At 39.5% G+C, this 27,931-nt stretch overlaps 1 protein-coding gene across 4 annotated transcripts in view; it reads right to left on the reverse strand.

The window, feature by feature from the left end:
• Window positions 1-27,931, reverse strand: part of MOB3B (MOB kinase activator 3B) — a 278,921-nt gene that overhangs the window by 41,413 nt on the left and 209,577 nt on the right. For 2 of the 4 annotated variants that reach the window (XM_058301955.1, XM_058301956.2), the window contains exon 4: window positions 22,207-26,667. The exons of 1 other annotated variant lie outside the window; for it this stretch is intronic. In XM_058301955.1, coding sequence (XP_058157938.1) covers window positions 26,638-26,667 — 30 coding nt within the window. In that variant the 3' untranslated portion in view covers window positions 22,207-26,637. Of the gene's footprint in view, window positions 1-71; window positions 181-22,206; window positions 26,668-27,931 lie in introns of those variants that run through there. One more of the 4 variants, XM_058301954.2, reaches the window with a different exon arrangement.

The raw sequence follows: 27,931 nt of genomic DNA on the forward strand, positions 1-27,931 counted from the left end.
ATACCAATTTCCCATGATTGGTGTAGCCTTCTTGCCAGCTATTTCTGTGAAAGTTTTAAATGCTAACTTACCTTCAAAACTGGTTTGAAAATCACTAATTCCTGAGGAAAAAACCCCATATAAAAAAATAAATAATACCAAATTCATTGGGAAAACAATGTGATTTATCCAACCATCTACTGCATTGCCTCAGTATTTCTTTTCTGTTGCCTAGCAGGTCCTATGACTAACTTGAACATTGTGACATCATTGCCAAGTGAGGGTCAGAATGTTGGGTAGGAGTTCCCAAAAGCTTCAGGAGTTAGTCTGAAGACAATTTTATCTTTGGTACTGTGATGGTGTGTAGCTTTTTTGAAGTAAATCATTACAAGATTTTCTTTGAAAGTTAAGAAATATTTTAATGAAAGAATGTCAGTTATTGGTCCCTGAATTTTAAAGAACCATTATTAGTGTTTGGAGGTAACAAGAGAAGAGCCCTTTTTTGATTTTCAAAGGATTGCAGATATTGTACATTCTTTGAAATAACTGCAATCAAAATATCTGTTAAAAGCTAGTCAGAGATAGGGAGCTTTAATCCAACTGCCCTTCAATTTCTGATTTATGGCTATCTTAACTATAATTCTTTAGAAAAAGTTTTCTGAAACATTATTTTGGATTTTCAGACCTATTATTTATAAAATTTTCAATGATTTGTTTGGCTTAAAAAATATTCATCAATGATACTTATATTTCATTTCACATCCAGATTTAGAAATAATCTAATATTTAGTTGATCAGAAGGCAATTTTGATATAGATATTTAATGTTATCCATATATGACTCATAATAACTAATGTAATAAACAATAAAGAAAAGAAACATGAATAATATCACCAATATTGTTCTTCATTATATTAAGGATCACTTAATCCTTCCTTCCAAGTTAATTATTGTTGATAGATAGCCTCAGCATTAGAAAGCATTAATAATCAATATGACACAGCATCAGAAAAAAAATGCGTAAATTTAAAAGGGCTTGAAAGTGTTTTTTACTTCATGAAATGTCACAAATTAAGTCCAATTTGTGGTCACCCACTGGGCATGCCTGGTGAACTGGAGGGTCAGCATGCCAGAACTCTTAATTGCGTAAGATGAGAGGAAGCAAAAATAATTTATCCTAAGGGAAAAGAGTATCAGGTAAATGAGGCCCAGGATCAAAGTCTTAGTCAATCAAAAGGAAATGATTCTATATATAGCACTGATTTTCTTTTAGATCCTTCAAACCATTCTCAGGTGAGTCCTGGGAGATGAAAGACATGAAGTAAAGAGTTAACAGGACACTAAAGCCCTTTATATCTTTCCAATAAAGTACAACATAGGAAAGGAGAGAAACATAAGCATGTTCCATATTACTACAGTCTACCACACAGCTTTGAATGATGCAGCTCAGTCATAATGAAAAGAATATTGATGGAAAATACTGTGACTAGAAGCTGCATCTGCAGCTAGTGGTACTCTTCACTCCACCCTCTGAGCAGATGACTTTGAATACTTCAGCCTCTGGATGGTGGCTATGGACAGAGGGGGCCACAGGGATCCATCTCCCCAGGAAATGGCAGAGAAAGGGATGCAGCCTGAGGCTGATTCAGTTTTGGGCCAACAAAAGCACTTCCAGACAGGGTAGGGCCATGTCATTGTTTGCCCTGGGAGCGGACACAGCATTAGATATGAGGCTCTCAATCACCCTTCCTACTGACCAGGACTGGTAGTTGAGGACACAGAGGGGAGTTGAAATATTTCCTAATTGGGAAAAGGGAGGGGGCTGCCTCTGAGAAAGTTTGAATTATGAGGCTCCAAATAGCCTTGAGGCAGATCTTCTGTCACATTGTTGTGGTCAGTGTTGCAGCAAATACACTCCAACCAGACTTAGAACTGAGAGGCCTGCTGAAGAGCCACATCTGCTGATGGACAAAATAAGTGCATCTGAGGAAATTAAAAGTAGATAAGTAAGAGGGCTTTTCCTGATCTTTATAGTTTCCTCCCCAAATCCTTTGGAAGCAGATCTCCAACACTTTACTGGATCCGTGGTCCAGATTTGAGCAACTAATAGGGACAATCCTAAAGACCTAGAAAAGTTTGAACAAAGAATCAAAGAATGGCAGTAACACACAGTCTCCCTCAACTAAATCACTAAGAAAGAGAGAGAAATTGAGGATCAGAGTAAACTCACCATCATAATCAGATGCCTGGACATCAGCAAAAAATTAAAGCCATACTAAGAAAATGGGGGGATAAAGTCTCAAGCAAAGGAATATACCAAAACCCTAGAAGAGACAGAGAATTTGAGGCAACTAATCAATGAGGTTCATACAAATCTCCAGAATCAAATTAATGAGTTGAAAGAAATATGGCTAAAGAGATAAAGAACATCAGGAAGATACTGGGTGAGCACAAAGAAAAATTTGAAAACCTGAATAGAAAAGTAATAGAGCTTACAGGAATGATGGACATGATAGGTGAGATAAAAAACATGTTAGAGGCATACAACAGCAGACTCAAAATGATAGAAGAAAGAATAAGTGATGCAGAAGACAGAACAGTTGAGCTTGAGAGTGAAAAGAACAGAGTGGGAAAAAAATTGATCAGGGGCTCAGGAAGTTGAATGATACATGAAATGTAACAACATATGTGTAATGAGAGTGCCAATGGAAGGGGGAAAGGGCAGAAAGAATATTTGAGGAAATAATGGCTAAAAACTTTCCCAACTCTCATGAAAGAAATGAATTTACATGTCCAAGAAATGCAGTATATCCCAATCAGAATAAATCAAAATAGACCTACTTCAAGACACATCCTACTCAGAATGTCAACTGTCAAATATAAAGAAAAAATTCTGAGAGCAGCAAGGGAGAAGCAAACCATTACATGCAAGGGATGTCCAGTAAGACTTGGTGTGGATTTCTCATCAGAAACCATGGAGGTGGGAATACAGTGGTATGATCTAATCAGGATACTGAAAGAGAAAAACTGCCAGCCAAGAACTCTATATCAGCAAAATTGTGCTTCCAATATGAAGGTGAGTTTAAAATATTCACGAATTAACAGAAATGGTGAAAGTTTGTAAAAAAAGATTCCACCTTTGCAGGAAGAATTAAAGAAAACCTTACAACTCAAAAGGGAAAGAGAGGAGAGAGAGGCTTGGAGGAAAGGGTAGAAGGCATGACTATCAGAAAGGATAACTAAGAGAGTAAAAAGATGAAAGAATAAAATGGTGGAAGTAAACAATGCACTTACAATAATATCATTGAATATGAATGGATTAAACTCCCCAATCAAAAGATATAGACTGACAGAATGGGTTAAAAAAACATGAGCTACAAGCAATTGGATGCCTCCCTCCCATGTGGGAGGTCCTGGGATTAGTTTCTGCTGCCTCCTAAAAAGAAGACAAGCATACAATGAACAGACACAGGGAGTTAAACAACAAGGGGGTGGTGAGGAGAAATGAATAAATAAAATAAATCTTAAAAAAATTAAAAGAACTCTCCATATGCTGCCTACAAAAAACTCACCTTCGACCCAGGAATACAAATTGACTGAAAGTGAAAGGTTGGGAAAAGATACTCCAGGGAAGTGGATTTGGCTCACCTGATAGAGCATCTGCCTACTACCATGTGGGAGGTCCTGGGTTCAAACCCAGGCCTCCTGACCCATGTGGTGAGCTGGCCCATGTGCACAATGAGTGCTGTGCCACACAGGGTGTTCCCCACGTAGGGGAGCCCCATGCACAAGGAGTGAGCCCTGTATGGAGAGCCACCCCATGTAAAAAAAGTGCAGCCTGCCCAGGAGTGGTGCTGCACACACAAGAGTTGACACAGCAAGATGATGCAACAAAAAGGAGACACAGATTCCTGGTGCTGCTGACAAGAAAACAGGTGGGCACAGAAGAACACATAGCAAATGAACACAGTGAGCAGACAACTGGGGGTGGGGAAGGGGAGACAAATAAATAAAAAATAAATCTTTTTTAAAAAAAAAAAAGGAAAAGAAAAAGATCCTCCATACAAAGAGTAACCAAAAAAGAGCAGAGTAGCTATGCTAATATTTGACAAAACAGACTATAAATGCAAAAAGTTATAAGAGATAGAGAAGACCATTATATATTAATAAAAGGGAAATTCCACCAGGAAAAAAATAACTAAAAATATCTATGCGCCTAACCAGGGTGCTCCAAAATACATGAGGCAAACTGGCAAAACTGAAGGAGAAATAGACATCTCCTAAATAATAGCTGGAGACTTCAACACACCATTCACATCATTAGAGAGAACAGCTAGACAGAAGGTCAACAAGGAAACAGAGAACTTGAGCAATACAATTAATGAGCTAGACCTAGCAGACATATAAAGAATGCTGCATCCCAAATCAGCAGGTTATACATTGTTCTCAGGTGCTCATGGGCCTTTCTCCATGATAGACCACATGTTGGGTCACTAGACAGTTTTTAATAAATAAAAATAATTGAAATTATACAAAGCACCTTCTCAGAGCATAATGGAATGAAACTGGAAATCAACAGTAGATGGGAAATGGGAAATTTTGCAAATGTATGGAGGGTAAACAACACACTCCTAAACAATCAGTGGATCAAAAAAATTGTAAGATATTAGTAAATTAGTGAGCCAAATGAAAATTAGAATACAAATTATCAAAAATTAAGGGATACAGTGAAGGCAGTGCTAAGAGGGAAATTTATAGCCCTAAATGTCTATATTGAAAAAGAAGAAAGAGCTAAAATCAAAGATCTAACTGAACAACCAGAGAAACTAGGAAAAAAAACACAAAAATACAGAGAACCAATCCCAAAGCAAGCAGAAGGAAAGAAATAACAAAGACTAGAAAAGAAATAAATGAAATAAAGAACAAAAACACAATAGAGAAAATCAATGAAACCAAAATCTGTTCTTTTAGAAAATCAATAAAATTGACAAACCCTTAGCTAGACTAACAAAGGAAAAAAGAGAGAAGATGCAACTGAATAAAATCAGAAATGAAAGGAGGATTTTATGACTGACCCCACAGAAATAAAAAGGATTATATGAGGATATGAGAAACTGTATGTCAACAGACTAGTCAACCTAGATGAAATGGACAAATTCCTAAAAAAGCACAAACAACCTACATTGACTCTACAAGAAATACAAGAACTCAACAAAACAATCACATTTAAAGAGATTTAAACAGTCATTAAAAATCTCCCAACAAAAAAAAGTCCAGGACCAGACGGCTTCACAGGCAAATGCTATCAAGCATTTCAGGAAGAATTAATACACGTCTTGTTTAAACTCTTCCAAAAAATTGAAGAGGAGGGAAAATTTCCCAGCACATTTTATAAAGCAACATCACCCTAATACCAAAGCCAGATAAAGATACCACAAGGAAAGAAAATCACAGATCTATCTCTCTAATGAATATAGATGCAAAAATTTTCAACAAAATACTTGCAAATAGAATCCAACCACGTAGCAAAGAAATATACACCGTGATCAAGTGGGATTTTTTCCTGCTATGCAAGAGTGATTCAGCACAAGAAAAATAATTAACATAATATACCACATTAACAAATTAAAGGAAAAAACACATGATGACCAAAATTGAAAAGGCATTTGACAAAATCCAGCATCCTTTCTTGATAAAAACACTTAGAAAGATAGGAATAGAAGGCAAATTCCTCAATACGATAAAGGGCATATATGAAAAACCCATAGGCAACATTGTACTCAATATGGAAAGATTGAAAGCTTTCCCTCTAATATTATACTACAAGTTAAGAAATAAAAGGCATCCAAATAGGAAAAGATGGTGTAAAACTCTCACTACTTGCAGCTGACATAATCTTATATTTAGAAAATTCTGAAATGTCTATGACAAAACCACTTGAGCTAATAAACATGTTCAGCAAAGTGGCAGGATACAATATCAACATGCAAACATAAGTAATATTTCTGCACACAAACTGAACAATCTGAGAAGGAAATCAGGGGCAGGGAGGATTCCATTTACAATAGCAACAAGAAGGCTCAGATATCAATTTAACCAAAATCAATTTAACCAAAGATTTACATGACCTATATTCAGTAAACTACAAAATGATGCCAAAAGAAATCAATTAAGATCTAAACAAATGGAAAGATAGTCCTTGTTTATGAATTGGAAGACTAAATATCATGACATCATTCCTATTCAAATTGATTTATAGATTCAATGCAATACCAATCAAAATTCCAATAGCCTACTTTAAAGAAATAGAAAAGGCAATTACTGAATTTATTTAGAAGGAAAGTGCACCCAAATAGCTTAAAGTATCCTAAAAATAAGAGTGATGTGGGAGGACTTTCGCTGCCTGACCTTGAAACATATTACAAAGCTACAGTGGTCAAAACAGCATGGTGTTGGCATAAAGGTAGATACATTGTTCAGTGGAAGAGAATTGAGAGTCCAGAAATAAACCTTTTTTTTTTTTACAAACCTACCAAAGCCATGTTAAAGGGCCAAAATAGTCTATTCAACAAATGGTGCTGGGAGAACTGTATATCCATAGTCAAAAGAATGAAAGAGGGAAAGCAGATGTGGCTCAACTGATATAGCATCTGTCTAACACACGGAGGGTCCAGGGTTCGATCCCCAGGGCCTCCTGACCCGTGTGGTAAGCTGACCCATGCGCAGGGCTGCTGTGCGCAAGGAGTGCCATGCCATGCAGGGGTGCTCCTGCATAGGGATGTCTCACGTGCAAGGAGTGCGCCCCGCAAGGAAAGCCACCCTGCATGAAAAAAGCACAGCTTGCCCAGGAGTGGTGCCGCACACATGGAGAGCTGACACAACAAGATGATGCAACAAAAAAAGAGACACAGTTTCCCAGTGCCACCAGATAATGGAAGTGGATGCAGAAGAACACACAGTGAGTGGACACAGAGAGCAGACAACGGGGGAAAGGGGAGATAAATAAATAAATCTTAAAAAAAAAAAAAAAAGAATGAAAGAGGACCCCTATCTCACTCTCTACACAAGAATCCACTCAAAATGATCAAAGACCTAAATATAAAAGCCAGGACCATAAAACTACTAGAAGAAAATGTAGGGAAACATCTTCAAGATCTTATGGTAGGTGGTAGTTTCTTGGATCTTACATCCAAAACATGCACAACAAAAGAAAAAAATAGATAAATGGAACCTTCTCAAAATTAAACACTTTTGCATCTCACAGGACTTTGTCAAAAGAGTGAAAAGGTAGACGACTCAATGGGAGAAAATATTTGGAAATCACATGTCCAGAAAAGGTTTAATATCCATGATATATAAAGAGATGATACAACCCAACAATAAAAAGACAAACGACCAAAAAAAATGGGCAAAGACTTGAATAGACATTTCTCCAAAGAAGAAATACAAATGGAGAGAAAACACAAAAAAAATGTTCAACATCACTTGCGATTAGGGAAATGCAAATCAAAACTACAATGAGATATCATTTCACACCTAATAGAATGGTCACTATTAAAAAGATAGAAAACTACAAGTGTTGGAGAGGATATGGAGGGATGGGAATATTTACTTACTGTTGGTGGGAATGTAGAATGGTATAGCTTCTGTGGAGAACTGTTTTGCAGTTCCTAAAGAAGTTGAATATAAATTTGCCACATGACCTGGAATACCACTACTATGTATATACCTAGAAGAACTGAAAGCTGTGACATGAACAGCCATCTGCACTCTTTTGCACAATTGTCAAAAGATGGAAACAACCCAAGTGTCCATCAATCGTTGAATGAATAAACAAACTGCGGTATATACACACAATGGAAAATTATGCAGCTGTAAGAAGAAATGAAGTCAGGAAGCATATGACAACGTGGATGAACCTGGAGGACATTGTGTTGGTTGAAGCAAGCCAGACCAACAAATACTGTATGATGATGCTATTATTAACTAAATATATTGTGTAAACTCAAGGAGTTAATAACTGGAATATAGGTCACCAGAAAATAGAATGAGGTTAGAGAATGGAAAGCTGAGATTAGACTGGACAGAACTGGTAGAAAGATTGTGTGTTAATCTTTGGAAAGGAATAGAAATGGTGAAAGCACATCATAGCATTTGTAACAAATCATGCTATTATATAGTTATGACAGTGGTTGAAAGGGAATGTCTCAACTCATGCATATTACTAGAAGGAAAGCTGAAAAATCAAATATGAAACTGTGCAGCATAGTGAAACCTCATGTGAAAAAGGAATATGGGTAACATTGCATATATAAGACTTTCTCTTTGAAACTGAATAAATGTATGTTAATGTTACAAGTGTCAATATCATGGAAACCAACACAAAAAATTATACTGAGTGAAAGAAACCAGACAAAAAGTACTACATATCGTATGATTCCATTTCTATAAAACATAAATATAAATCCATTTATAAAGGTGGAATTAGATTAGTGATTATGTAGGGCTGGAGAAAGATAGAGGGATTAAGAGGTGAATACTAAGGAGTGTGGAGAGTTTTGTGGTTTTTTAAAAAGATTTATTTATTTATTTCTCTCCCCTTTCACCCCACACCCCAGTTGTCTGTTCTCTGTGTCTATTTTTGCTACGTCTCCTTTGTCCGCTTCTGTTGTTGTCAGCAGCACAGGAATCTGTGTTTCTCCTTGCTGCGTCATCTTTTTATGTCAGCTCTCCGTGTGTGCGGCACCATTCCTGGACAGGCTGCACTTTCTTTCGCACTGGGCGGCTCTCCTTATGGGGCACACTCCTTGCGCGTGGGGCTCCCCTACGCGGGGGACACCCCTGTGTGGCACAGCACTCCTTGCGCACATCAGCACTGCATGTGGACCAGCTCCACATGGGTCAAGGAGGCCCGGGGTTTGAACCGTGGACCTCCCATGTGGTAGGCGGACGCCCTAACCACTGGGCCAAGTCCACAGTCGTGGAGCTTTTCTTTTTGGAGTAATTAAGTTGTTTCAAAATTTTTTGTGGTGATGAATGGACAATGCTCTGATTATACTGATTAAAAAAACCATTGATTGTACACTGGATGGATTGTATGTTATGTCAATAAACCTGCTTTATGAAAAAAAAGAACACAGGTAAATGGGAAGGGTCTATACAATGTGGATATACACAAGCCATTTCATTGGGTGCTATTTAAAAACTGTCACCTAAGTCAAAAGGAGCTTGCTAGTTAATGAAATTAAAATTTTAAAGAGATAAATTGTGCAGGTAGGAGTCCTTAGGATAATCCTCAAGGACCCAACAAACAAATACCACTTTGTAACAAGACTTGATTTATTTAGTCATCATAAGATTTTGTAAATTAACTGAAGTTATTAGACATTAAATAAAAATATAAGTGATGCAGCTTGATTTTAGTTTGATGTTGTGTTTGAATGTAAGTGCTATTACTAAGCTTGAAATGTAGAGTTTTGAGTGGATCTCAGCAACATATTTAAAAAGAACTGGTGAGTTAGGGAGTACAACAAGCTATCCATAGAGAGATCTCAATAGCCAACTCCTTAGGGCAGGCTGATTCAACTGAGCATAGTATGTGGAACTACTCTTTGGCCTCCTCTTCCTCTACTGACCAAATCAACAAAGGCTCAGTCCTTGGGAATCCCCACACTACTGGGAAAATTTCCGTCTTTTCTCCCTTGTCATGAGTTCCATGGCCTATTCCACAAGCCATCTAACTAGTGATACTCCCCTCTCTACCCCTGGGCTGACAGGTGACAGCATTAAAACGCTTGTGTTCTTCTCATCCCTTGTAGAGCTTACGCCTCTGGAGGGAAAAGAGTCTTACTGGTCCTATTTCTTAAATATTTTGTTGACTTTTTCTTGTTGTTGTTAACTAAACTCCATCCTTTATTCGGATTTCATTAGTTTTTCTCAACTGTCTTTTTTCTGTTTCAGGGTCCCATTCAGGATATCATATTACATTAGTTACTATGTCTCCTTAAGCTCCTCTGGGCTGTGATGGTTTCTCAGACTTTCTGTGTTTTACATGACTTTGACAGTTTTGAGGAGTGAGGTTAGATATTTTGTAGAATTCCTTTGGAAGTGAGAGGTTCAAGGGATTAACCTTGTGTAAAAGAAGTATTTCACATTTCACCGAGACTAGAGGAAAGAAGACAAAGGTGGGAGCTGATAGAAATAAATTTATAAGGATGGGGTGGGAAGTTTGGGAAGCCACCCCTGCTAGCCTCAATTTTTTTCTGCAGTAGGAAACAAGGTCAGAAATTACAAAAGTAGTGGGCATAGGTGGACTAAAATGGATGGGCTTTGAGTAGAACAACAAAAATTAAGACTATTGTCTATGAGAACGGGGATATAAAACTGAGTAGCAAGGATACCTAAAATATTTGCTGCTCAATGCTAGAGCTTAGCAGAGTTTGGACATGTGAAGTTCCCTCCAGTACCATTTAGAATCCAGAGGATATAAGCTAGGAAGGTGGACTGTTGACTTGATCTAAAGATTCAGGATAACAGGGTGAAAGCATTAGAAAGAAAGAGGGACTGGAACATTGATGTTGCTAAGAGTGGAAGACCCAGGAAGTAGACTTGGCCCAGTGGATAGGGCACCCATCTACCACATGGTAGGTCCGTGGTTCAAACCCTGGGCCTCCTTGACCCGTGTGGAGCTGGCCCACATGCAGTGCTGATGCATACAAGAAGTGCCGTGCCACGCGGGGGTGTCCCCTGCGTAGGGGAGCCCCACGTGCAAGGAGCGCGCCCTGTAAGGAGAGCCGCCCAGCATGAAAAGAAAGTTCAGCCTGCCCAGGAATGGCGCTGCACACATGGAGAGTTGACGCAGGAAGATGACGCAACAAAAAGACTCAGATTCCCATGCGGCGGACAAAAGAACACACAGCAAAGGGACACAGAGAACAGACAACTGGGGCGGGGGGAGGGGAGATGGGGGAGAAATTTTAAAAAGTAATCAATTTATAAAAAAAGAAAAGTGGAAGAACCGATTTATAATGGTGTCTGAGAGTTTAACATTTCAAAACTGGAATAGCGCAGTGTAATAATGAGGTCCAAGGGCATGGCCACAGTGTGTTGACCTGGGTTAGAGGGGAAGAGCATTGTCATTGGGGGTGTCAAACTGAGAGATCAAATCATTGGATGATTTTTCTGTGTGGCCAATGAAGTTCCCAAGGAGATGTCAAGATTTTGAAATGAGAATAATAGTGGAAAACAGATGTCAAAGTCTTCACTGGATCAGAGCAGGTTTAGAGAATGAAAAAAAATAGCTGGAGAGGGAGTATACAGAGCGGTATGACTAAATGGCATGAAGGGTAATGGAGAAAGTATAACTGAGAGGGAAAGTCAAGATCTTGGAGCAGGCAACAAGACCAGAAATGCCAGCCCTGAAGTTCTAGAACACTACAGGGAAGAGCCAGGTCTCAGTTGGAAGTTGTGCTCATACTGAAGCCTGATATTGCATTTATAATTCAATATTATAAGCATTTTCATAAACTTAATTTTAATAACTATGATACCCCATTTAGTGAATATTCCAGAATGTTTTTGTCATTTCCCTATTTTCCACCATTTAGCTTGTTTATAATTTTTCCTATTATAAATAATGAAATGAGAATCTTTATAGCTAAAATTTTTAACAATTAAGATTGTTTCCTTCATCTTGTTTCCTAAGAGTAGAATTTCTACCTCAAAGCATATTAATATTTTCCAGCCCTAGATATCCATTGTTCCATACTTATATTTTCCCAGGTTCAGCCCTGGAAACAACAGTTTCTTCAAAAATCCCTGGCTCCTTTTAGTTGTGAAAGGTATTTAGATGCCAAGATCTGGACACTAGTGTTCATTGACATGGAGTGTGATTGCTCTTGGGTCTTTTCAGTGGATAGAGATAGGGAATCTATTGTATGTATGTGTGTACATATATATGAAATATACATATACATAAACACATGTATATCTATATTTATCTATCTATAATTTCTTTCAATTTCTGATCAATACCTATTTACACATTTGTAACTCTCTTCTTTGACAGTGAGAAAGCTGACTTCCATTATCCTTAATGGGATGTAATTGCTTATTTGATTAATTCTCCCCACCCCCAGTATGGAATCTATCTTCCATTTCTAATGTCATCCCCTCCTCTGCATTGATGCCTTCCTATGTGGATCTCCTCCACACCACTGGCTCTGCTGCCCCATTTTAGGTAGCCCTCTGATACAGATGTCCTCCTTATTCTACCTGGACTTTGACAACCCATGCCAGACCATCTCCTCCCCAGACTCTTGTCACTGCATGAATTCCCTCCTGACCCTGCGTCCCATATTCCATGCCAGGCAGTTCTCCATTCAGAAGCCTTTCTCACCCTGCTTGAGCTATGACACCCTACCGTGGACTATCATGGCTGCTACCACCCCCACACTGGTATAAGCACCCACTGTGTTTGACCCCACCTAAGGCTTTAGGACAATGTAATTACTTTGAGGTTTAATGGACTCAGGAACATTAAGGGTTTCTGAACACTGTATTATCATCCTTTCTTCCCAGTGATCATATCTGCCCTATATCCTGTTCCAATTCCTTTCTCTCCTCTCTTATATCTTCTCATTCAGCTTGGAGTGATGGCCCACTTACCCTTCTTCTAAAGGGATGATTTACATAGAAGGCCTGAACCACCAGTATTTTAATGCAACCCATAGACTTCTAGACATACACTGCAGTTAAATGATTTACCCAACAGAAAGAAAGTGGGAATGGGAAGGTCACCTTCAAATACCATTGGGAACTTGGACAGTAACCAAGGGAGATAGAACAAGTTATCTTAATATTAGCATTTATTTTATTTGATCTGTCTAAACCCAAAATAGATTTTAGGAAGCTTATAAGAGGTGCAGGAAATTACCAGATAGCACTAGAAAAATATGAAAAAAAAGAGAGAGAAAAACAAGGACAGCAGCCAATACAAATAGGAGAATCTTGTCAGGTACATGATCAACAGTCTTGGGAGAAAACAGGAACTATTGCTCTGAGGGTGGACACCTATTCTTAGTGTTGGGATCAGACAGGCTCATTTTCTGCCTGCCTCTTCAACTGCATTTGTGCTACCTGCGGCCTACCTCACTATGTTCTAGCAACACTAGCAATTCCTCACTTCCTCAAAATGTGCCAAGTCTGTTCCTGCTTGAGGGACTTTCCACATGTTGTCCTCTTGGTATGAAGGGCTGTTTATTCTCTCTTTGCCTGGCAAAGCCCAGATCAACCTGAAGGTGGTTTGGAACTAGGTACCCCAGAAAAACATGTTCTTAATCCTAATCCATTCCTATGAGTGTGAACCCATTGTAAATAGGACCCTTTTTTTTTTTTTTTAATTTCTTCCCCACCCCTGTTCCCCCTGTTGTCTGCTCTCTGTGTCCAGTTGCTGAGTGTTCTTCTGTGTCTGCTTGTATTCTCACTAGGTGGCTCTGAGGACCGGTCCCAGGACCTTCCAAAGTGGGAGAGGGGTGATTACACTCTTGTGCCACCTCAACTCCCTGTTCTGCTATGTCTTCTTATTTTCTCTCCTCTGTGTCTCTTGTTGCATCATCTTGCTGTGCCAGTTCTCTGCGTTGGCAGGCATTCCTGCACAGGGCAGTTTTCCTGTGTTGGGTGTCATTCCCATGCAGAGTGGCACTCCTGTGAGGGGTGGTATTCGCACATGGGCTGGAACTCCGTATGGGCCAGCTTGCCCTCATCAGGAGGCCCTGGGCATCGAACTCTGGACCTCCTATATGGTAGATGGGAGCCCAATTGGTTAAGCCACATCCATTTTCCATACAAAGGACCTTTTAATTAGGTTACTTCAGTTAAGGTATTTCCAAACTGAATGAAGGTGGGCCTTAACCAAATATGGCTGAAGTCCTTATAAGCAAAGGAAAGTGGACACACAGAGAGAATTGATGAGAAACAAACAGCCAGAAGCTGCAGGTCATTGGAACCCAGAAGAAAAAGAAGATGCCACCATGTGAATTACCATGAAACAGAAAAACCAAGGAATCTAGAAGATGGCTGGCCAGCCAGCAGTTACCAACCCAGGGAGGAAGCAAGTCTTCTCTCTTCTGAAACCATGAGCCAATAAATTCCTGTTAAATGAACCCATTTATGGTATTTGTTTTAGCAGCTAAGAAATGAAAACACCCTTGAAAGCACCCTTACAAATTGATCCTTTATCTGTTGCTCAGTCTTAATAGACTGGCAGCTTCTACCCCTGTCTCCTGGAACGCTACTAACTCTGCAGGTCCTGAGCTGCCATGGAAGAGCTACCTTGCCAGAGAAAACCTGTGGAAAATACCTGAGACTTCATGGAAAAGGAGAGGGGCCCAGCTGAGCCAAGCCTTCTGGCCATCCCTGCCAAAGCACCAGGCATGTAAACGAAGCCATCATGACCCCTCTCGACCAGCCCCGCCACCAGCTGAACCCCTCCAAATGGTTCTGGTCTTATAGCAGAAGAATTGCCCAACTGAGCCCTGCCTGGATTCCTGGCCCACAAAAATCATGAGATCTAATAAAATGATTGTTGTTTTAAGTCACCAAATTTTGGGACACTTGGTTCTACTGCAATAAATAGCTGGAACACTTTAGGATCTTAAATTCAGACAGATTGCCCTCTAAGCACAACCTTCTCTCTTGGCAGCTCTCTCATTCAGCTACTCCTGCCATCCTCGTTCCTCACCTCTATGGGAATTTCTGATTTCCTGACCTCTCCACTCACTCCCCATCCCAAGGACCCCTTCTATCTTTAGTTTATTTCCTCTATATCCAGTTCAGGCTCCATGAGTGTTATTCTAATTATTATTGATATTATTTATGTTGTTAATATGGGCACTATTCTTCAGGGATGGAGAAGATAATTTTCCTCTAGATGTGTTTAGATGGAAACATAGACACACAATGTGGCTAGCTCACCGCAGTCTTTATCCCTGTCTTCCTCCTGAGACCCAGGGGAGAAAGGGGAGGCTCCTTAGCCAAAGAGGAGACTTGACCGGTTTGGGATAAGAATAGGAGAGAAGGGAGAGAGGGTAGCATTGGAAATCTCAACAAGCTTCAGGGCCTCTGTTTGAAAGAGTCACACAGTTCTGTCATCAGATCTAGTGGGAGCAGCATGGGCTGGGAGAGTCCTGGAGAGACAACCTTCTGCCTTCCCTCTTAAGGGGATGCACGCAGGGGCCTGGGAAGCAAGATCACACTGAGAGTGTTTAAGGATTGTGGCACCATAGCTCATCAAATATTTCTAGGTATTTATGGCTCCCGAGGATGGGGGGAGGCATAGTTCCCCAATCCTTAAGCAGCTCATGGAAATTTCATGCACTTGTATTGCAATCAAGTTGCATCCACCTGTGTCCCATCTAAGGCATAGACGTTTTAACTAATTTAGGGAAACATAAAGGGCTGCCTTGTATTCTGAGATTTTATTTTTCCTACACTTTTATGCTGAAATGTCCTTTCTTTCATGAAATAAGGGTGATAATAGTTCAGCCAATGTTTAATTTTAAACTTTCTAGCCCATGAAGTCCAAAAGTCCGGAGTCCCTTGAGTGAAAGAGCTATTGGCCATTGTTACAACATGTGAAAAGCCTGACTTGCCAACTTGCTGGAGAGAGGAGTTTAGTTCATTCTGGTGGGAGTGAGCTGAATTGAAGGATTCCGAGTTGGGGAGTGGCGTGATTTAGAAAGATGGGTTTAGAAAGCTCAGTCTGGTTTCAGTTCGCAAACAGTGAGTGGTTGGAGAAGAGTTTGGAGGCAGAGAAAGCCATTTCCTAGCTTCAGTAGAATGATAGACAAAAGCAGAGCCTGATTAAATGCAGAGGCCAGGGAAATGAAGGAGAGGGGTCTGCTTGGCCGTAAGGCTAATTTTCTAAGCATATTTTGGGCAAATCCTTTCTCCAAATTGCTGGAGACTATCAGCTATTTTGTCTTTTCATAATCTCATTAAACAGCATGTTTACACTTCACAACAACCTTTCTAAGAATGGTAGAGAAAAGAAAAGGTTGCAACTCATTTTATACTTTTTAAAAATAAAAGCTTTTTTCTTCTTCCAGCTGGAATGGTTTGCTTTGCTAAGCTTTCTGTTAGTTATAGCTGCTTTCTCCATTCTCTTTTCACGAATCAGCCTTATCCAAATTCTAGTAAATATCAGATGTCTTCATTGTGTTCATAGACCCTACATCTGGCCCTATTGCAAGACACATCTTAGTAATTACTAGACATGACTGCTATGAGAATGGATGCTGAAGACTTGCATGTGAATGGCAAAATTATTCTTGTGAAATGTAGAGATGAGGCAAAGTATAGTAAGAATGGATGTGCACTTTGGAAACACTTATTTTGTTTCTATCCCACATGGGCATGTGCCCTTCTCTCCTTTCCTTTCTCTCTCATCCTTACACAATCCAGCTCCCAACTTGACTTTCCAATTCCTGTCATTGAAGGCACAGGAATCTCCCAGGCTAGAAAAAAAAGTGCTGTATTAGACTTTTCTCAATTCCTTGCTTCTAACCCCATATCTAATCAGATGGCACATCCAGGCTTTCTCTCCTTTGCAGTATGCCAGCCCATTCCTTCTCCTTACTTCCTCCAATACTCAAGAGTTAGGCCATTATCTTCTCTCAATATGAAGACTAGTATGGTGAAATTGAAAAGCATGGATGATAATGGGGAAAAAAAGGAGAAAAAGGAAAGATGCAAAGATGTGGGTTTGATTACAAACTCCATTACTTAGTAGGTTTTGTTTTTTTTTAAGATTTATTTTATTTCTTTCTCTCCCCTTCCCCATTTTAAGAATTTCTTTAAAATGTCAGTTTGCTGCTGGAAAAAATAATTGTAATGCTTCCTTGGATGATGAAGCTTAATTTATGAGGACATTTGTTTAGGTTTGATAATTGAAATGATGCATCAAATTGTGACTTGTCTGATGTCTTAAATTGGGTTCCTCCAGAAGAAGATCCTGAAACAAGGATTTGAGTGCAAATGATTTATTAAATAAGTGCTCCAGGGGAAATAAGAAAGAAAGTAGAGAAAGCAGGACAGGAAGGGGAGGGCACCACACAGGGATGCAGTCTTGGGTAAGATCCCACAGGGATGACTTAGCCAATACTGAGGGAAACTGTCATGTAAGCCTAACCCAAAGCAAGGATGCGGAAGCTTTCATAACCTTGTCCCTGCCAATAGTTAAGGGCTTCCCAGGGGAGTTACATTTCTGGGCACTTCTTGTTCTCTCTGTATTCTTCAGGAAGCTGAAGGAAGTTCTCAAAAAAAAAAAAAAAAAGGTGAAACCTACTGATGCTATGCTACGAAAAATAATAAAAACATATTTGAGGAAATTTGGATGGACACTGACATTACCCACTGCATTCCCCACGTTACACTATTCAAACCCATCAGATCCACTTGTATCCTGGCATGGATTCTTCAGATTGGTAGTTGGTCACAACTTCTGGAGAAATAGTTTTTAAGAGGGGGGTTAGGGAGAACCTTACGTACTGTTCATAGCTTACCTCTGTTGAATTTGCACTGCTGAAGTGGTCCTGAAGCTGTCACTGATATTTATCATCTCTGTCTTCTACAGTTTGTTCTGGAATTCCTTTAGCCTCATGTAACTTGCTTCTCTTAGCTTCTGGTTCTATGTCCTAGCCAGGGCATGTTTGCTGTAATTGCCTATTGATAATCAAAACTGCCTTTATTATGTAGCAGCAACCCTACATCTTCAAGATGACCAGAATCACTTACCTCTGCCAGTCTGGTAGCTTTTTTTTTTTTTTTTTTTTTGAGGTACTGGGGGCAGGGGAATGAACCTGGGACCTTGTATGTGGGAAGTCAGTGCCCAACCACTGTGCCACATTGGCTTCCCTGAGTTGGATTTTTTTGTTTGTTTTGCATGTTGTTTGTTTTTGTTTTTTTTCAGGAGGTAATGGGAATTAAACTTGGGACCTCCCATGTGGGAGTTGGGAGCTCAACTGCTTGAGCCACATCTGCTCCCTGGTAACTTTTTGTTGCCGGCTGGTCTGCTAACATGAGAAGCCCAGGATGACAGAAAACACCTAAGCTTTAGGCTTAGTGGAATTCTTCCTATGTCCTGGTGAAAGTGTCCCTTTTCTTAGAACAAGGATTTCCTGATTTATTCTAACAATAAAGTTGTGGGACATATTTTTCCAAGCTTCCAGTAACCATTCCAGCAGCATATTAGGGCATTAGAGATTATGTCATGGGAGCATGCCCCCATAAAGCATACTCTCTTATCCAGCCTTATATTTTACTTCCCATGGTCAAGCACTCCCTCAAGATCTATTGATCTATTGATCTATTGAAAGAGAATCATCCCTTTTCTTCTTTATCAGGAGCAGCATTTTCCTAGTCAGGCCATACTGAGACTTGACCCAAGTTACTAATCCAGTGGCCAGGAGAAGAGGTGGGTAAGTTGAGAAGGTCATGTTATCTTACAAGGCATAGGCCATCTCACCTGAGACCCCTGCCTAGTCTTCAGGACAGGGAGACGCTGCTATCCTTTTCTAAGGCAGGGGGCACTTCTGCAGAGGGGCAGCTGAACACATCCACCTATGTGTCCGTATCCTACATTCCAGGATCCACTCCTTCCCTACTGAGGCTCTGATTTTGGTTTAAGAGACTTGCTAGGGCCGCAGCTTCAGTCTTATCCAAAGTTTTGTTGCTCTTACGTCAAGTCCTGGGTCTTCCCCTCTAGTTGCCAGAGGAGAACGTCTCTTTGAACGCTGCCATGACGTCTCCTGACCTTGATGCTGACACCTGAGTCTGTCATCGGTAGTGTGCTGGTGAATGTTTAACAGCTCGCTCTCTGGAAAAAAGAAAGGCCCTAATCTATAGGATCTGCCAATTTCCATACCCTCACCCTACCTGATTTCAAGATACCGACATCAAGTCACTGAAAGTGAAGTTGAGGAGAGATGAGCAGTAAGTAGCACCCCATTATATAGCATTTCCTTCACGCATACATTTTGAAGGTAAATAAACATGAGACTAGATCATTGTAAAGTAATTAGGAAATGATAAGTTTTTAAATATACTCAAGTGTGTTTATATAATTCAGTTATTAATAAGGCCTTGTTTAACAACTGGATATCAAATTCATATAAACGTATTAATCAGCAAGTACTCTGGAGCCAGGACAAGCTGGCTCCAACACACCACTTCTTCCTAGCCTCCTCTATTCCCCCCTCCACCCCTTAGGAGCAGGACTTCTGGGATTCCTCAAAGGACTTGGTGCTCTGTTAGAGTCACCAATAACTGGAGGCAACCTGTTCGCTTCCATCAGGGAAGCAGTACACACTTTCTAGACACCCTCAGTATACTGTTTAAAACTAGGAGAGAGATTGGTCCTGGATTCAGCATTCTTATCCCTAGGTCACCCTTCTGGAGACTATTTCTGTATTCTAGAAGCTGTTCCCAATATTTCCCCTGTGCATAATCAGCATACTGAACCCTAGCTTGTGAGTAGAATAATGGAAAGTAGCACAAATATTTCTCCTGTCTTAGTAACCCACTATCATGCTGGATTGAGTACCTAGAGATTTTAAAAAATAGCTTAAAGCCCTCAAATCATTTACTGACTCTTAAGACAGACTCCAAGATGGCTCTCCATGATCCTCTCCTGCTATTCATGCCTTCGTGTGAGTCCTTCCTTTGAGTGTGGGTGGGACCCGTGGCTTGCTTCTAACCAACAGAATAAGGCAAGGGTAATGCTATGTCGCCCCTGTGATAACATGACATAGGATTGTATAATAACATCCATCTTGCTAGCTTAAATGTAATTGAGCATCTTCTATGTGTCATTTTGTTCTAATTTTCTAGTTGCTTGGGATACAGCCATAAACAAAATAGACCCGTTATTGTGGTACTTATATTCTAGTTGGGGAGATGGATAATAAACATAAATAAATAAAAAAATTATATAAGTGCTATAGGGAAAAATAGAGCACAGAGAGGGGGATCTCACATGCTGGTGGGCAGGTACAGTCATCAGAAGCTTTGTGGAAAAGACGGCGTTTGAGCAAAGACTAGCAAGAGGAGGAGTTAGCCACAGGGCTATCTGGGGAAAAGGAGACATTCCCTGCATAGGCCGTGGGTATGTATGAGGTCAGCAGGAGGTCAGAGGGGCTGGATTGGAGCAGAAATGCAACAGGGGCCATTGCAGGGTTTCAAGCACAGAAGCAACTAGGTCCTTGTTCTGCATCTCCAGCAGAAACATCCAGACAGGGCAGGGGTGGGCAGGCCAGTTTCTTTTGCAGGCAGTGCTAATTTTTTCCACTAGACTTCATCCTGATGTAAAAGCTAAGCCTCTTTACCAAGATTTTACCTTCAGGACAGACTTATGTAGGTCAAACGTCCCTCTTGTGCCATCAGCTGGGTATAACTTAAGACAGGCCATAAGTGAAACAACTAGCCTTAGATAAATAAGTGACAATTTATGAATTTAGTAAATGCTGCTGCCTCTTGTGGGTATCAGTCAACATGCAGTTTTTGGAAATATCAAAACACGCTTTGTACAGAGATACATATGCACAGCTATACAGAATAAGTAGTTATCCATGATGATGTTTCTGAGTTAATAAGAGGATCATGTTAATAACTATTTTCCTCTATGTTCCAAATATTTCTTGAACATTCTTAGATTCTTGTCCTTTTATAAGCCCAAATTTTAATTAGATTGACTTGGACTTTCTTATGTAGTTTCTAATCTATTAGGTACTGTGAACTTCTTGTTTTTTGTCTTCATGAAGACTCAACTGATGATGAGTGCTGTACCAAAACAATGAGACTTTTCAGTTAAAATAACATGTTCTGCTCAAATCTACTTGATGAAAAAGAAGAAACACCAAATAAAACATTTAATTGTTATATATAACACTGCCATTGCTTTGCAAAGATTTATCATTTTGGTCAATGTAGCAAAAACTCTTGGAAGCAAGAGTTGGAGTTTCTTTAAGGATTTCAAATAATTAAAGATTTGATTGATTACATGATCAGTTGAACTTCTATGGGAGCAAGCATTTTATGGGAGCATCAATTTTTGTTATTGTTGAGTGGGGGTCTGAAAGGCATCTGGTGTGAATTTATTGTCTTCTAAGACTATTTCCACTTCATTATAATTAATACAATGTTACTTCCTAGAAAGAGTATAGCAATGTAGCAGATATCCAATTTGCATGTGATAAATCTGAAAATGTATATGGTGGTTCCCTCAGTGACCTCTTTAGACATGGTGTAACAGGGTGTGCAACCTGGATGCTTTTAGGGAAGAGACAAGAAGTGGCCACCGACAATCAGTTACGTGTTGGGAGGTGAAAAGGAGTAGTGGGAATAGTGGTAAACTGGAGAGAATATGAGCTAACTAAATGGGCCGGCCACTTCTCAGATAACTCTTGCCATATTAGAACAGCCTGGTATTGCCAGATCTTCTGATTTTTTAAGAAAAGCCAGAAATCCTGATTTTCATTTATCAAACTTCCCAATATTTAAATGTTGGTGGCTACTTTTCTTTTTTAAAAGAAGTCTTCTTAGTTTTGTCAGATATAATATTTCATTATTGCTATTAGCAGCAGTGGCTGCTATTGGAATTATAATACTTACATACTAACTATAAATATATTAATACACAGAATATATATACACTCCAGTTTTTAAAAAAATGTTAACATTTTACCTCATCTTATTGCCCTGAAATAATTATAAATTATATAGGAACAAATCTATAAAGCCAGTTTAGTCAGAAATTTCAGACACAGAACAACTAAACTATCCAAGTCACACAAGTAAGGTAGTGGCAAACCTGAAATTCAAACTCAGGTTTATTTACTATGATTGATGTGCTTTTTCCATGGTCTAGACTCATTATTACATGTCAGGTTATCATTAAATTTAATATTGGATCCTATTCCAAGAAAAACATATGTACAACATTGATCTGTTGAGAAGCTAAACTATATGCATGATACCCTCCTTGGAAAATTCTGTAATAGGATAAGGAACTTCTGTTAAAATGCAATTATGTGCATGTGTGCTTTCAATGAATTTTTATTTATTTTGGTAGAATTAGTGGTTATCCTTTTATTTACCCATTCCAGGACCACTGCAAGATGAAGAACATATTTGTAAAAGAAATAAACTGAACATATAAAAAAGACAGAATGATGATGGTTACATGTTATTTATTTGTGATATCTGAATTCCTTAGGTTCACATAAAACTGATTTCATAAATATTCTTTAATTTTATCTTGGTTTTCTAATTGATTTATATTAGTCTGTTTTTCTTTTAGTCAAACTCTTCATTTAATCACAGATGGAACTAAAAATATAGTAAACATTTTTTTTCTGATGCAATTTTAAAAGATACTGGGAAATTCTGAATTAAAAATTCTAAAAGTTGGTCAAACAGCTTAATTGTTTAATCAGAAATGGACTCTATCCTCTAAAAGTTATGGGAATACTTATTTATTCATTATAAATTTTAACCAGAATTAAGACCTGCCCAGAGGGAAGGCTGTAAAAGTTTTTTGTTGACATGTTATTTTAAAGCAGGAGAAAAAAAAAAATGGTTTCAAAAATATACTTTGTTTGGCTAATTCTAGAAGAATATCACCTATTTCATCAAGGACCAAAAAGATCAAAGCAAGAATGACAACATAATTGACCAATTAACCAAATGATGCCTCTGCCTCCTCTTTAATGATTGTGCTTTCGTACACATTTCTAGACTACATGGCTGTACTTTTTCTTTGATATTCCTTATTTCTCACAGTATTCTACCCATGGGGGGTGGAGGGGATATAGGCTAGATGCCATAGGAAGTGATGTACTACTGCCAATGACCAGAATGATGGACTGACATAAATTACCACAGAGGAGAAGAACTCTATTCAAGCCCTTAGTGTTTTGCCAAATTAAAGAGGTGATTTTACAAACACAACAAAGCAAAACAGGACAACAGTGTACTCTTATGAGGTATGTTTAAGGTAGGGAGGAAGCAAATCCAGGAAGGTAAACCAAAATGGTTGAATATAACATAGATAAAGATTTTATATGGGCAAATAAAGTAGAAAAGAAAATCTTAAATGTACATAAAGCAAGCCAGGACTTAGCAAAGACACAATATACTTTGGAGGAAGCATGAAATAACTTCTACTGTGTTCACAGTTGCTCATGTCCATAAAGCAGAGTGGCATGGAAAACTTTGGAAAGGTTTTAAGTTGAGCTACTCCCCTATCCTCCTCCTTAAGAACCAATTTTGTCTCCTTGGGCAATCGCCTCTATTGAGAATACATACTCTCGATTAATAAACGGGAGGTCACAGAGGATGGGAGCAAAAACAAAAATTATAAACTACTGTAAACTTACTAAAGGGATCTTACAAATTCTCATTAGCCAGGATAATAATGTATTATCCACACAGGAAATTTTCCTGATTCTCCCTTGCTCTGTTAAATGGAAAGGTATGAATCCTTTGTCAGTGCTGTATCATCTAATGGCAATGGTTTTAACCTTTGGGCGATCCTAGATATCGCTGAGAATATTAAGAAAGGAATAAATAGATGCATAGCCTTACACTCTATAAAATGTTACATGTACTGAGCTTCATAACTTCATAGGCAAGAGGGAACTTTATAATGATCAGGCAGATAACACCTCAATCTACTGATCAATCTTAACATCACAGAAAAGACATCGCATCCTGATGCGATGCAATAGGAAAGAAATAATATTGTTCAAGTAATATTTGTGCCAAAAAAATGTTGCAGCTGAATCTAATAATGAGGAAACAATCAGGAAAAATAATCCAAAGTGGGGGACCTTGTACAAATAAACCAGCCTTATGGTCAGGGAACTCTAATAGATTAAAGGAAATGAAAGAGAGGGACAACTAAATGTAGTATGTGATTCTTGACTGGATCCTGGATTTAACAACAACAACAAAAAAAGGAGCAGCTATAAAGAACATTTGGGGTATAAGTGGGAAAATTTGAATACAGGTCAAATATTAGATACACACAGGATAGATGTTCATTCTTTTGGGTGTGATAATGATATAGCAGATTGGTAGGAAAATGCTCTGAAATATGATGAAGTATTTTAAAGTTTTATGAGGTCTGTAACTTATTTTCAAATGGGTCAGCAATAAGAATGAATTTTACAGAGAAAGAAAAGACAAAGTAGAAAATGCTAACAATTGATAAACTTCCGTTAAGCATATATAGGTGTTCATTATAATTTTTCAACTTTGAAGCTTTTGAAGCTTCAACTTTGAAATTTCTAAAAATAAAAAAAGTAATGGAAACAGGGTATGGGCATGGGGCTGCAGGTCCAGCATAGCCAGGCTAAGAAGGAAGAAGCAGAAGCTGGAGAGGCCCCAGGGGCTGCTGGGAGCTTAGGTCCTCCATTTGCAATATGAAAAGTACATACGATGCATTCATTCCAAAGAGATAAAAATCATTTGTAATGACTTTCTTCAGAATTTGCCAAACAAAGTTCTGCAGGAATAGGAACACTCTGTAATTAAAAATAAGAGTAGTTTGCCAGAATTTACCCTAGAAGAGTTGATTAGTGCAAGTAACAATATAGCCAGGAGGAAGTTGTCCTGTGAAGTTACAAAAAAAAAAATTGGATTTCTAAATTGAGTGGAAATTTCATATACACAAACAGTTACCAGAAAATAATCTTAAAAAGACTTAATAACAAACATCTTCAGACTCTAGCCTCCTACTTGATTAGGCATTATTGAAATTCAGAAACATAGTCAACTTCCTAATGCAAAAATCCTGTGGCTTTCCATGGCAGGGCACTGCAGCAGCCCTGCTGGGGCGGGAGTCATGTTGTCATTCCTCTGTCCCACTGTCCTGCATTTCCATGTGGCACTGCTGTTCTGCCCAGGTCAGGAATGAGGGGCTCCTGTTTCTCTGTTCCCTGCAGCCTTGGGAAAAATATTCTTTCAGCCCAAAGTGAGGCTCAGAAAAATCTTTGTCCCCTCTTGTCCTCTCAAAGTTCCTTAGGAAGCAAAAAAGCAAATATGTTTGTCGTTGATGAGAGCAGAAGATGGAGAAAGGTAGCAGCACTTGGATTCCATGAGGCAGCTTTTACAGGATACGAAGCAAGGGTCGGTCTGCTTGGTTAGGTCAAAATTGAAGGCCACTGTGCACACACAGTCAGCCCTTTCTTAGCCCTTTCTGAGCTCACACTTTCTAGGACTCATGTGGCGGCACAATGGCTTTTACATGTTATGTATAATAAAACAAAACCCAGAGCTGTTTAGTTATCCTTTCATTGTTGTTATGCCAAAAAGCACGAATGCATTCTTATCTACTTCCCTCCACCAACTGATAATTTGTTAAAATTCAAATGATCACTTGAAATGTTCTTGCCCCCTAATCGCAGACTGTCAGGACCACCACAGTTTTGTGAATGAACCACAGAAAAGGCAAACTTTCATCCACTGAAACTCACTCCAGTTTCAAAAGGCAGGATATAGCACAGAATGCATTATTCTGTTTACTGGAATAGAAAAAGTAGAAAAAGGAAGTTAGCTCCAGCTCCACTGTTACCTTGGCAACTGTGGCAGTCCTAAGGACAGAAATTAATTTTGTGCCATAAGCTACTGTGGCTGTGGAGGAGGATGAAAACATGGGGTTAGAAGCTGAGAAGGCCAGTTGGGAAGGTTACAAGTCAATGGGCTGGTTGTTTGAACCACCAGCACCAAGCAACCAATTGTACTTTTGTTTGTTCACTGAAATTTTAGTGTTATGTGGAGACAACCACTGCTCCTTTCCCTTCAAAAAAAGGACAAGCACGGCATTGATCTGGCTCAGGGCTCCTGCTGATCATTCTTGGTCGTTTGTAGCTTCCTTTTATTTCTCTCTTCTGGGAAATGAAAAAAAAATATCTTGAATGGGAGAGACAAGAAACAAGGGTGGTTATAAAAAACACATTCTGGTCAGGGTGCATTGAGTAATTTGTTAACTTTATGCTAGGGACCAGACTTTTCCCTATAGTTAAAATCTGAAGACCCTGTTTGCGGCAGACCTATTAATTTCTATTAGGGAAATTATGTTGCTGTTGCCCGTTGGGGGCTCAGGACTCCTACAGATCCACAGGATCAGGGTGGGAGCTTTAAGAGACTCCAAAGGAAGGCTTGTTCTAGAAAAATCTTGCTGCACATCCATCGATTCAAAATTCACTTTATACTTAGAAAGCAAAGGACAGAAAAGTTAGTCAGCTGATTAAGACTGAAAATTACAAATAAGCATCTAAGTCTCAAAACCTGAGTGCAGTAAAGCTTCGGCGGCAGATCACAGGCAGAGCTGTGACATGTTTGTAAGTTCAAAGGTTCCTTAATTAATCCAGAAGGATCCAGGAAATGGCCCTGGTCTTTTCCACTTGGTCTGCTGGTCCATAGGTCTTGGCTAGCAGCACTCAGAGGGTTAAGAGCACAGGAAGCGAGTCGGAAATATCCCTTAGGAGTGGCCTCTGGTCTTCACCCCTCCTGCCATTTAGCCAGTGCGGTCCCCTCCTGCCTGCTCTGGGCTCCATAGGAAACAGCTCTCTTTTTTCTTCTGAAGGGTGAAATGGAGCGTTAGTGACACATCCTGCTCGTCATCTCTTTCTGGAAAACAAGGGGAAAAGGATGGTTAAGAGAACCTGCAAGCAGAGCAAACAGTAGAAGGATTCTGAAAATATCCTAGGGCTCTCTGGAGACTTTAAACTAGAGGCTGCAAGCACGGCCTCTGAATAAGGCTCAGAATGTAGATGTGTTCTGGTTGGCCTACAGAATTTTTTTTTTTTTTTTTTTTAATGGAGGCAACATTTAAAAACTTGGCTATTAGTTTGCCAGGGCTGCCTGTCAAAGTACCAGACTAGTTGGCTTAAACAAGAAAGTCAAGGTGTCAGCAGGATCACACTTTCTCTGGTCTGTAGACCTCTTATGGTGGCTTGCAGGCAAGACATAACTCAATGTCTCCCTCTGGCACATGGCCATCTGCCTACTCTGACTCCTACTCCTGTGTCCAAATCCCCTCTGCTTCTAAGACTCCAGTCATATTGGATTAAGGCCCACTCTGATTCAGTTTGACCTCATCTTAACTAAGAACATCCATTATTAGTTAAGATGTATTTACAATAGGGTTTGCATCCATAGGACAAGGGGTTAGGACTTGAACATGTCTTTGTGATGAACATGGTTTAATTCATCACTGTTATTTTGCCAGAAATTCCGATTGCTGACTTTTACTGAAATATTGCAAGATCTGGAGCCACTGGGCAGCTGGAGTTGAAGAATGGCTATGTCTCTTTCAGATGGAGAACATGCTTTCCATATTGCCCCAGTTCCCACCACACCTGTTACCTTCCCAACATCAGTCAAGTATCACTTAGTGAATTATCACTAGGTTTGGACTGCTATTTTTCTTAGAGAACGATTTCTCTTTACCTAAGTGGCAATCAAAGGTGGGAAAATGAAGAATAGCTTAAGTGGGTACAAGTCAAGAAAAGTGGGGGAGAGGCTATTCCTTAATGGAAATGAAGGATATGTTACTGGGTCTCACATGCAATCACCTGGCCTTTTACCCATCTGCCTGGTTCTTGTGGGCATTTGCAGATCCCTACCGTGCCATCCTCTCTCTCATTTCTGGGGCTCTGCACTGGCTGAGACCCTGCCTGTGGCCTGCTTCTACCAATCCTGCCCCTTTTTACTTGGCTACTTCTCATTCCTTTTTCCAATTCAGGCACGATAATTTCCATCTGCCTGGGAGACCGTTCTGACACTCCCTTCCACTTGTGCACACATCAAGCCTTGCAGATAATGCACTACTGTGTTCCTGTGTGTGACAATGGGCCATGGGCCATGGGCATGTCTGTTGGCCCTACTAGAC

This window comes from Dasypus novemcinctus, chromosome 8 (genome assembly GCF_030445035.2).
Source record: "Dasypus novemcinctus isolate mDasNov1 chromosome 8, mDasNov1.1.hap2, whole genome shotgun sequence".
Lineage (NCBI taxonomy): Eukaryota > Metazoa > Chordata > Mammalia > Cingulata > Dasypodidae > Dasypus > Dasypus novemcinctus.